Source organism: Canis lupus, chromosome 21 (genome assembly GCF_011100685.1).
Source record: "Canis lupus familiaris isolate Mischka breed German Shepherd chromosome 21, alternate assembly UU_Cfam_GSD_1.0, whole genome shotgun sequence".
In the NCBI taxonomy this organism is placed as follows: Eukaryota; Metazoa; Chordata; class Mammalia; order Carnivora; family Canidae; genus Canis; species Canis lupus.
This window is the reverse complement of record NC_049242.1, coordinates 43717039-43729413: the sequence shown is the minus strand read 5'-3', so window position 1 is coordinate 43729413 and position 12375 is coordinate 43717039. Positions and strand designations below refer to the sequence as shown.

The following is a 12375-nucleotide window of genomic DNA, read 5'->3' as shown; positions in this document are numbered from 1 at the left end:
GGTTATCAGCATAAACTTTGGAATAGCTATTTTAAACTTTCTTCTTTGGAACTTAAAAAGGAGTAACGACTAACATGGGATTAAACACCCAATGCTCATCTAAATTCTACTAAGACTTTCAAGAGGGATTGATTTGGCAAACACTGGAACATTTTTGATAGTGAATATACATTTGAATTTTTTCTTGTGAAGATGCTGCCTCATTAATCATGAACTCTCCGGGCACAGAGGTCATTTATCACTATTCTTAGTGACCATATTTCCTAACACTCATGCCTGACACTAATTATATATTAGATGTACTAATAAATTAATGAAATTATTGAATGTCTGATTCATTCATCAATCTAATATCAAAGTTGATAGATCTTCAATTCTCAGCTCACTAATTTTAGGTTGAATATAACTTTTCAATATTATCAGTGACTTCTAGAAAGTTGGCGTCAGGCCAAATGGCATACTAAAAGAAAGAAAACAGTGACCTTGACATACTTAGAAAACCAACCTGACAGTAGCAGCAGATGCTAATTAATTTGGGATAGAGAGTAGAATGATCTTTGCAAATCAGGAATGCCATTAATGAGAAATGTTGTATCAGGAACTTGGGAGAAACAAAGGATGTCTTTATGCCTGTCAATTTCTACCAGGAAATTGTCTTTGGAAAATGCAACACCTGAAAAGATGCCGTACAGTGGCCGACATCTATTAAACACCTTACTTATTGCCATAGACAAATAGCCACTTAGAGGAAGAAATCTTCTTTGTCAATAAAGAAACAACAGAGACGGTTGGTGAGGACCTGATCTACCTTGAAGAGTAAAGAAAGAGCACCTTCGCCCTACCAGGCTTACTTTCAGGACACCAAGGTAAGTATCAGAGCTCCAGCTTACTATGAAACCATCTAATGGAGGCCCTAGAGCCTGGTCTAAAGGAGAAATGGCAGAGAGAATGCTTGTCTCTCAGCTCTCTTCACTCCCATCCATATTCCACAGTGTAAAATCCTACCCTAATCCACGCACAGGTTAACATGCCTCAGTAAACTCCAGTAGCTCCCCTTGGCTTGCAAAAACATCCCAAAACATTCTATTCTGGAAATCAAGCAACTTTTTCTTATTACATTTTGTTTTTCCTTATCACAGATATGCTTAATATCATCATTGTTTTGAGACTACTACTGTCCCCAACACACTGTGAACTGTTGGGGGGAAAAAGGTTATTTTAATGAACAGCTCCTGTCAAAATAAATAAAATTTGTTGAGAGTCTACAAAACATGAAATCACTATGATACTCATTAGCGCCATTCACCAAGTATTTCTGGTTTCCTGACCCTTCTAGGCACAAAGAAGAAATGCCTTTCCTCATCCCTCTGTAGTTGGCTGGGTACTGGTGACCAGTTCTAGTCAATGAGCAGAGTGTGGAAAGCATATATGTAATTCCGTGATAAGAACATTTAATGACTGTTGCAAGACCCTCCAGGCTCTTGTTTTCACATCTTGGTGACTAGCAACATTTACAATACTGACTATTCCATCTGCTTGCACCCCACAGTAATTATGATGAGCAGAACGCCCTTCCTGTTGACCAGCCAAAGGCAAACAAAAAGTTGTTATTTTAAATCAGTCATATTTGAGGTTGTTACTGCAGAACATCCTATCCTGATGGAGGCAAGTGCCATGATAAACGTTTTCACATACACAATCTGATGTTCACAATAACCTAACAGTTACATATAACAGGTATAGCAGATACAAGCTGTATTTTATAAATGAAATCTAGAGAAGTAAATAGCCCAAAGCTAAGTAGTTTTGTTCATTCCTTCATTCAATAATTATTAGTTGAGCACTGCACTCTTCCCGGCTATATTCTCTAGCCCCCTAACCCCTCCCAACTAGGCTGTGTTTTAAAGTAGCCAAGACAAGTAGTGAACAAAAGGGAAAAGGTCACACAGCTCTCAGATCTTACACCATAACAAATTTTTAAAAATCATATATAAAAACTAAAACTCTACAGGTGACATGATATTCAGAAAGTCAGAATCAGGTGATAGGATAATGGGTAGTTAATTATATAAGTCAGAGTAAGTCTCTCTGAGCCTATCTCTTTTTTTGAGGGGGATGGTGTGGGAGATGCCTGGGTACCGATTGACACTCACACCTTGTCTTTTATTCCAAATAACATAGTTTGCTTTCTAAAAGTAATTGTGGAACCAGTTCTATAAATAATACATTTTCCATCTCATTCCATATATAAACCACCAGGCAGGGCACCTATTACTAAAAGGCTTTCAACAAGCACCGAGCTCCAATCTTTCTCCCTCTGTGAAAAAGTAAACCAGAGGTAGTATTCCACTGTGATTTCAACAAGCCCTTTCCACACAGCAGGGCCTTAATCAAGGTTCATGGAGTTGCATGATATGTGCTGCTGTGGTAGGAGGATATTCACTGGTTCCTTCTAATCACAGGGTTAAGGTATCAGGATAACCAAGGTTTATTAACTAAGAACAAACAATCATACAGAACAGCAGATTTTTAGACTGTCTGAAAGACTTTTGCATCCCCTTTAAAATGTTTAGCTCTCACCATGCTGTGTTTACACAATCTCTTTTTGCTCTAGGATTTTTAGCTATACTACATAAAAGATAAATGAGATTGGCCATCTGTGGCCGTCAGAAACCTGTACTAATCTGACATCACCAGCTCCTTAGCCAAAAAATAACAACTTATAAATATACAACAATCAATGGAAAAGGTTATTTGAACACACAAACATGCTTCCCTAACTTCTGCAACTTCTTGCACTTCTGGAAAGGTCATTCACAATAAAATATACTAAGCGTGGCGGTCCATTCTGAGTGACAAATTCAGTTTCTAGGCCAGTGTTATTAGGACAAAAAAAAAAAAAAAAGATGCAGGAAAGATAGAAAATGACTGAAATATTGTATTCAAGGGGCACTTTTCTTAAAGGTTACAGATTGGTCATTTAAGAACTTTTGACCAAAAGAAGAAAGACGCAAAACTTTCTACCATCCTTAGCCAATTTACTGTTCATACCTCCATATACATAATTAGAAGTATATTGGAAGCCCCACTCCAAATGCCTCACAAAGCCAGCATTCCTCCATGAAAGCACCACCCACATACCTAGACTTCCAGGTTGGTGCTGACAGCCCTGCCATCTAGGGGACCATCAGCACATGTCAATCAAGTCTTGACTGGCTCCCATATATGCCCAATCCCTGCCCACCAGGTACTCCTGCTCCCCCTCTCAATTTAATCCTTATCTTTCCCAATGGGAACAAAGTACATTTTCTTATATACAAAAACATTTCAGCACGATGGAAGGAAAATAGTTTGGCACTTTCCTTAAAACTTCTCTCTTAACTCCTTCGGTGTTACTATAGGTAACCAGTGCTTCAAATTCAAATCATAGACCCATGCGTGTATCTACACGAGAGAAACACTGAGAGTAGAAATAACTTATGCAGATAAAATTTCTTTTATCACTTTCTCTAAAGGTGAGGGTAAAATAAGGCAACAGAAAAGCTAGTTGGGCAACAGTAGTACACAAAACATGTGGAGCTAAATTTAACAACATGTATATGGTGCAGAGAAGCGTTTAATCAGAAAAATAAAGTTGCTTCTTCGTGCTTACCTGTACAAGAGAAGTCATCCACACGAATGTACCCTGGGACACAGTCACAGCGATATAACCCAGGCAGGTTGACACACACAGTATTGGCATGACAGTAATGCATCTTAGCTGCACATTCATCAATATCTGAGGGAGAACAAAAGAAGCAACATCACAGTTAGGTGAATGATTGAACTATAGTGTGACCGTCTTACAATGAAATTTGAAAAGGTAAATGCCCGTCAAAGCTAAGAGAAAAAGCAAGAGACATTAAACACAAAAACTTAAATGCAAATTCAGGTGCATTCAGGTGCAGTAGATCCCACCTTGAGCTGAAAGTATTTTGAGAGAAAGATGCATGGGCAGCTGTAACAGTTAAGAAACCAAGAAGTATGAAGATTGAATCTACTATTATTGATCTCTCACCAAGGATGCTGGATTTAAACATCCAAAATCAAGGAGTTCTGTGTCCAGTGAGTTGATACCAATTAATATTTATTAGGTGTCCACTGTACATGGTGTAGCTTTTATCAGCGAGATCAAGGGGATCCAGCCCTCTCAGCTCATGTGTCTTATTAAGACACGCTTTAATCCATCTGTGAACAAATGATGGTGCAGCAGCTTCTCCCATGTTGTTCTGTGAATACAGACAACGGCTGTTGTCTAATACAAACTGACATCTTTCGTCCCTTGACCTCGAGATCCTTCCCATGTGACGGAACAATGGGCTGATTCAACAAAAAGATCTTTCTTCTCTCTGGAGCGGAGGTCAGAGCATCACCTATTTCCTCATAAGCATTCATGGTAAGAACTGAAATAACCCACAACCTTAAGTATAGCCCTTAGTCTTTTCTGGAAGTTTTTTTTTTTTTTTTTTTCAGAAATGGTTTTGTGTTCATTGTACTCAGTGCTTATGTGTGATGGAGAGGAAGGGAGTAGCACAGCCTAGGACCTAACATAGTGAGAATTCTAGTTCTGATTCTTCTGGCTACTAACCTATAACTTGCATTTAACCACACTGAGTCCTAAAATTCTCATGAGTTAGTCATATGTGCCAGTTCTGAATCTACTGCTTCACATCTTTAAATGTATTATCTAATGTAATCCACATATAATTCCATGATTCAAGAACAGCAGTATCCACATTCTGAAGTCTAGAAAATCGAGGCTTAGAGAATTAAATATCTGGCATGAGGTCATCCTGTTAGAATCTGCTATACATAGGATTTGAACTCAGAAATCAAACTCTTACAATGATTTACTTCCTGAAAGCACCTTGAAAATGATAGTCAACCATAGTATTACTGTTAAGGTAATCACAGAAGTCCTAATACACTTCATGTGTAGAAACAGAGGATTAAACACAGCTACATTTTAAAAGTAAAAGTAGATTGACTTATTTCCTAATAAAACACACTGAAATAATACCAGAATGTTTTCAGCACTAAAGATCTGTCAGCCCATAAATAAAAGTTATCGTGTAGTAATTGAGATCCCAAAAGGTCACACAGCTAGCAAGATTCCTTAACTACAAGAACAAAACACCAGAAATTAGTGAAATGCTTCAGGCAATAAAGTGTTCTAACGTACACAAGATCACGTGCTTTCAAAAATGATCCAAGACAACGCACAATTAAATGGACAACAGGAACATAAAAACAATATAATAAGATTACATCAAGCTAGGGTATGAAGGGAACTCTCCTATGAATTTAATACAGAACAGTAACTACACATGAGCGGGAGATGTAGTTCAAATCTTTCTGGCACCCAGGGCCTTAATTTAAAAGTCCATTTCTAGCATCATTTAAGCATTTTGCTTCACAGAACAGTGAATATCACAGAGCCATGAGGAAAAGTGTCTCAGGAAAGGAGTAATGATCATTTTTGTCACCTGCTAAGAAGCTGAATAAGATAAAGACATCATCACTAACCACTGGATTTGGCATGAAGTAGTTCGCTGCTGACCTTGACCTGAGAGAGGAGCAGATTTGGGAAGGTGGTGGAGAAACGTCTGACTGGAGTCAATTAAAGACAGGATGGAAGACGAGGGAATAGAGACAGAAAAACAAGGCAAACCTTTTGAGATTTTTTTTTTCCTTATAAAGAAAAATGGGGTAGTAGTTCTGAGGAGACTCAGTGACAAGAGTCTTATTTAAAGATGGAAGAGATCACAGCACGTTTGTATGCTGTTGGGAAGGATTCGACACAAGTGAAGCAAACTGATGATGTAGGAGAGAGAGATCACTGCAGGAGCAAAGTCCTGGGGAAAGCAAAGGGAGTGGGATTACAGTGCATAAATGGAACAAGTCATCCTTACAACAAGAACAAAGCGGAGATAAGGGAAGATGTGGAGACGGTTGGCATATTTGGTGGTGGGAAGACGAAGTAGTTCCTCTTTGCATATTTTTTTAAAGATTTTATTTATTTATTCATGAGACAGACAGACAGACAGACACAGGCAGAGGGAGAAGCAGGCTCCATGCAGGAAGCCCAATGTGGGACTTGATCCTGGGACTCCAGGATCACACCCTGAGCCAAAGGCAGACGCTCAACTGCTGAGCCACCCAGGCGTCCCTACTTTGTGTATTTTTATTTCCTCAGTAAAATGAAAAGAGAAGGTAACACCTGAGAATTGAGAAAGGGATGAATTATTGGATATTTAAGGAGAGGGGAGAAGGTCCTACATAGTCATTTTGAAAAAAGGGAACAAAAATTTACTCGAGCATATAGTAGGTGGCTGAGGAGCCACCGTGATTTGTGATCATAAATGAGGGCAGTCAGCATGGCTGTATATTTTCTCCAATTTCATTCAGATATTTTGGGGAAATAGCAGGGTAACTGGAAAGTTAGCTATAACCAGAGATAAGTTTTTATGCAGATATAATGGGTAAAGAGAGATAGAGGAGAACTGAAGATATAAAGAAAGAAGTGATAATGAGTTGCAAGGAATGTCAACTATTGTGAAAAGATGTGAAAACATACAAATGGAGCAGCCAGTTGAAATGGATATTAGGGGTGGGCACTTCTCAGATCTCACTTCAGAAGTAAAAAGTATAATCCCCAGCTAATGGGAGTACTGTCTACTAACAATCTTTAGCTGTTATCTTTTTAGAGAAACGGTCCTTGGCTAATGAGGGATTATACAGTCACGGTCACCCTTGCGTTCCATGAGTGACCCACCACAAAGACTGCTTCTCATTTATCCCAACTCTAGATAATTCTGAAAGACTATCCAGATTTCAGAGCATTCAATAAGACTGGGCTAACTTCTCCCTCTGCCCAATTCTGCATTTTTCCCTTCCCCAGAGGCCTTCATCCCTACAGCGCTTCCTAATAAACTTCTTGCATGCTCACCTCTATCCCAGAGTTTGTTTCTTAGGGAGCCCAAACTGCAGCAGGAATCCTAATGGAGGCGAGGTGTGGTTACCATGAGGGTGCTAAAAATGCGAGCTAGAAAGCTAGGGGACAGGGTTATAAAGTGCTATGCTTGACATTAACATTCCGGAGGTGATTCGGTTATTGTTGATTATTGTTGATCTTTCATGTGACTATGGAGGAGGAGAAGAACAGCTCACTGTACCTGAGAGGTTGGGAATATCAAGAGAAGCCAGGCATTGGAGCGAGTTTGTTGGCTTAGTGTTGTTCATCAAACATCACCAGTTCCACCCCCCTCCAAGGTACATCACGCAAATGCACTTCCCCATTTTTTTTTGGAGGGGGGGAAAGGTTTATTTATGCATGAGGGACATAGGCAGAGAGGCAGAGACACAGGCAGAGGGAGAAGCAGGCTCCTCATAGAGAGCCCCATGCAGGACTCAATCCCAGGACCCTGGGATCACGACTTGAGCCAAAGGCAGATGCTCAACCACTGAGCCACTCAGGCATCCCACCCCCATCCTCTCTGAAGTTAAGCATAGCTATATGGCTGGGCATGATGTCTGAGCAAAGCACATCTCTTCTAGGTGAACAGATTAAGAGCCAGCACCTGGCTGACCACATATTCTTATTTCTGCATTAGAGATCATGGAAGCACAGAGATGGAGACTCTTTCAGCCTGGGTCCCTGAGTGAGGAGCAGGCAATCAAACAAGCCTGATGACCATGTTGCATGAGCCAGAAATATGCTTCTGTAAACTGAAGCCATCGAGGTCACCCCGACTGGTATAGAGGGTGACTAGGAAAGGCATCTCAAAGAAAGAAATCATTAGAGCATGATCTTAAAAGATGCATAGAAATTCATCAAGTAGAGACTAGAGGGGGAGAAAAAATAAGGGAGACTACAACTGTTAAACCTTTGTCTCTGCAGAGTTAGGAAGGGAGAGAATCCCAGAGCCATGAACATTAATTGGCCTTCCACGAAGCCCTGAGGCGGAGGATGAACAAAACGCCACCATGAACCTCACCACCTGGCAAGACATTGAGCAAAACTTGTAAGTTCGTCCTAACAAGAATGGGAGACCTTTTAACGTGGGGATTAGACGTGGGCTGAGAAGGCCAGACAAGCAGTCTCTGTGGAGGTAGTGTTTCATCCAAGACCTAAAACAGAAGAGAAACAGGTGAAGGGGAGAGGACTAACATACCGGACAGAGACGAATGAGAAGAATCAGAGGAAGGAGCTTTGTCTGTTGAAACAGAAACCGGCAAGATAAGCTCAGGTCAGATCCTGCTGAGCCTTGTGGGCCATGAGAAGGAGTCTCGCCTTTAATCAAGGTAGTGGCACAACCAATTTCTGTTTTTTTTTTTTTTTTTTTTTTAATTTTTATTTATTTATGATAGTCACAGAGAGAGAGAGAGGGGCAGAGACACAGGCAGAGGGAGAAGCAGGCTCCATGCACCGGGAGCCTGATGTGGGATTCGATCCCGGGTCTCCAGGATCGCGCCCTGGGCCAAAGGCAGGCGCCAAACCGCTGCGCCACCCAGGGATCCCCCAATTTCTGTTTTTAAAATATCACTCAGCTGTAGTGAGGAGAATGGATTGGAGCTGGGCAAGCTGAAGGCTAAATCACCTTGGTATTTTACTCTCAGAGAGACAGCCACGCTGAACTCCAACTCATCCTGCTGGGATACCCAGACATTCTTTAAGATGAGAAACTAGTCAGGACTTGCCTTACAGCCAATTCAATCTTCGGCCCATGGGCCACAGCTGCCAACCAGGCTACCGACTACAATGAATGTTGCCCTGTCAGGGACCCTTGTCAGCTCCTCCCAGAGAGAAACTCCTGGCTCATTTCCCTTAGGCCACTGGATAACGGATGAGAGGCATCTATCTGCCTTCTCTAGATTTAAAGGAGTTCCTTGGCTGTAACAAGCTTATTTTGACTCAAACAGCCGAACCATGTCTTTGTTTCAGAGGACTCTAAGACCCTGAATAAAAATATTTTCAACAACAGGACAAAGGGATGCTTGGAAAATCCCAGTGAGAATTTCTCAGATTTACCCAACCTCTGCTCTCTACAGGCTGTGCAGGACCCCATGCCACACATCTCTGCTGCTCCAGTGAGGGGTCTTTGAGCTGGTTTCATTTTCACTTCAGACCACTGATAATTTCAGTTCTTCCAGATCTCGTGATTTCCTGGCACCAGTCCAGAAAAAGCACCAAAATAAAGCAGAAAAGTTGACAAATGTACCAGAAAATTAAACTGTTACCACCTTATCTTTGTTGCTTATCTCCCATCATGCAAACAACCAGATCTAAAAACTACCTGGTGGTATAACTAATGCAGAGGGAAGAAAAAAAAAATTGTAAAGTGTTTAGAGTCATCTAGCTGTGTCCCTTGAGGCAAGACTATAGAAGGAAGGAAGGAACTGAGAATCTCCCTGTTTTTAGGATGAGGCTGGGGATGGACTGGCAATACATTGTCAAAACAAAGATTGCCTCTCCATCCTCGAGGAAAGGCACAGCCCTGCAGATAGTTTCAACAGGACTCAAGAGTGCTCCAAAAGCAAATCTGATTATAGAAAGAATCAAAACAGAATTAACAAATATCTTCAGAGTTGAGATATCCTGAGAAAACAATCTTGAGAACTAGTGAGCTGAGATTTTTGAAATGAGGCTAAGACACATGCTGCTTATTGTTCACAAAGATCCTGAAAGGCAATGAATAATCACAAAAGCAAGCAAATGCAAAGCCCAAACAGAACTCCCTGACGAAAGAAGGAACTGATGCTCACAGATAAACTGCATAGCATCCAAAGCACCAAAGATTTTAAGCCAAAAGCCATCTGACCTTTGCCCAGGTGGTGCTCATGCTCGGCCTGGAGCAGATTTCTTTCTCAGATGGTGGTCTCTGCAGGTGTGACATTCACCCAAAATCCAAGAGACAAAAAGAGGCTGAGCCTAAGGTGGAACCGCAATGGGGTGGTGGTGGTTGGATACATTCTAGTCCAGGTTTAAGTTAAAGGTCTCAATAAGTCTATGAAGTTTTTATTAAGAACCATAGTCCACCTAACTCCTGGAAGAATGACTGAATTAAAAAAAAAAAAAAGAAAAGAAAACCACACACACCATTAGGCACAGGAGGATACCAAGAGGACTAAGAGGTTCGATGTGTATAATCTCCTAGGATAAAACCAGGAATAGCCACGTTGTACCTGCTTAATACTCATTTCTGAGTATTCACATTGATGTCATGTTTTTAAAGATTTTTATTTATTTCAGAGGAAGAGAGAGAGCGGGCTAGAGGGAGAAACAGAGAGAGTCTGAGGCAGACTCCATGCTGAGCACAGAGCCTGATGCAGGACTTGATTCCACAACTTTGAGATCATGACCTGAGCTGAAACCAAGTCAGCCACTTAACTGATGGAGCAACCCTCATGGATGTCATTTCTATGTACCAGACACGGTGCTAGGTACTCCCCAGGTAGCATCTCATCACTCCATTTATTCCTCTTGAAGGAAGTAGGAAGCCCCATGTCATGATGAGAGAACGAGGCTTAGAGATTATTAAGTCACTTGCCCAAGGCACAAAGTCATAAGCCTAAGAGCCTGGGTTTGAACCCACACAGTCTGACTTCAAAGTTGGCAGTGTTCTCACTGTACCATCAATAACGATTCAATCCTATAACTCCTTTACATATGTCTGATGCTGCCAGAAGGCATATGGAAACAAGTAGAACTCCAAATTCTACGCCCATGTGCAAGGCTGTTCGTAACAGCTGTCCTGGTAGTACACTCTATTTGAGGAGCAATGATAACCACACTATGCATCACTGCTTCTTTGGCTCTTTTAAATCAATCTTAACACTTTCACATTTTAGGCTCCAGGGACCCAGAGCCCCAAAACAGGTAGCAGCATTCCGCTCCCATCTTGAATCCACAGCTTAATACAGTTTCTATGCTGGTTGCTTAAGACTGATTGCTCCTATAGGATTAAAAGCTAGAGACAAAAGGCCTGGTTATTCTTTTATTTTTAATATTTTTCAAGAAACATCTATAAACCCCACTGTAGTATATATCAGCTCAAGTATAATGGGGCTCGAATTACGATTCATTCGTATAGATTGCTTGTCACCTCTGAAATATTAGAGCTCATCTTCTGGTGGTCTTTTGAGGTAATAAAAATACATGATTTATGTCCCTCCCCAGGACGGTGAAGTAGTTTGTTTTCATCTTACAAAGGTATACTTATGGACTTTAAAATCAAACTTGATGTAGCATAATGATTCTTCATATATCACCAGCCTCCATCTGCATAAGAGTTCAGAGCAAACACAGACCTGAATTTGGCATTATCATCATTAGACTGCAGGGTCTGGGTAGCAAAGGTAGAAGCAAATGCAAAGAATTCTCTTGATAAAATGGTGTGATCTACTCAGGCTTGTTCCTAAAAATTTCCTAGAAAGGGACGCCTGGGTGGCTCAGTGGTTGAGCAACTGCTTTTGGCTCAGGTCGGATCCCAGAGTCCTGGTATCAAGTCCTGCATCGGGTTCCCCATGAGGAGCCTGCTTCTCTCTCTGCCTATGTCTCTGCCTCTCTCTGTGTGTCTCTCATGAATAAATGAAATCTTTAAAAAAAATTTCCTAGAAAAAGGCAACATGGAGAAGGTTGGAGCTGGGGCGGTTGGTGGGAGGTGGTTATGCCTACTTGCAATCCACATTTAGAAAGTTAACAGAATGAGGAAAGAAAACCAAGATTTACTGAGACCATACTCTGCAGCAAGCACTGTGGACATCGCATCTCATTATTTCCATCCCAGGGACTAGTATCAGAGCCTACATATAAAATAACCTAGAATTTCAACCCAAATCCCTGTATCTCCAAGAAGCATACTTGTTCTACTCTGACTGCTGGACCAAGAGCATTGGTTTAAGATAGTAAAGAGTCAAGTTATGTTCTTTTTTTAATAATTTTTTTAAGATTTATTTATTTATCCAGAGAGAGAGAGAGAGAGGCAGAGACACAGGCAGAGGGAGAAGCAGGCTCCATGCAGGAAGCCCGATGCAGGACTCGAACCCGGATCCCCAGGATCACACCCCAGGCTGCAGGAGGCGCCAAACTGCTGCGCCACTGGGACTGCCCAAGAGTCAAGTTATTCTTACTTTTTCTGTTTACTAACTATAGCACTGACAAGTCACTTTTTCCTCTCTACACCTCTGTTTTCCCATCTATTCAATCAGGGAGTTGGACCAGAGAGTATCTAAAGGATCACCTGCCCTCCATTCTCAAGTTCTTGACATATTCAAGTTTTTCTGTCTACAAATCATAAAAGCCTGCTAAAGCACTTCCTCTTGAGCTGCCCCATT

At 41.2% G+C, this 12375-nt stretch overlaps 1 protein-coding gene across 2 annotated transcripts in view; it reads right to left on the bottom strand.

Moving 5' to 3' along the window:
- The window catches only part of NELL1 (neural EGFL like 1), an 822581-nt gene that overhangs the window by 424666 nt on the left and 385540 nt on the right, over positions 1-12375 (bottom strand). For both annotated transcript variants that reach the window (XM_038569260.1, XM_038569261.1), the window contains exon 13: positions 3653-3778. In XM_038569260.1, coding sequence (XP_038425188.1) covers positions 3653-3778 — 126 coding nt within the window. The remainder of the gene's footprint in view (positions 1-3652; positions 3779-12375) is intronic.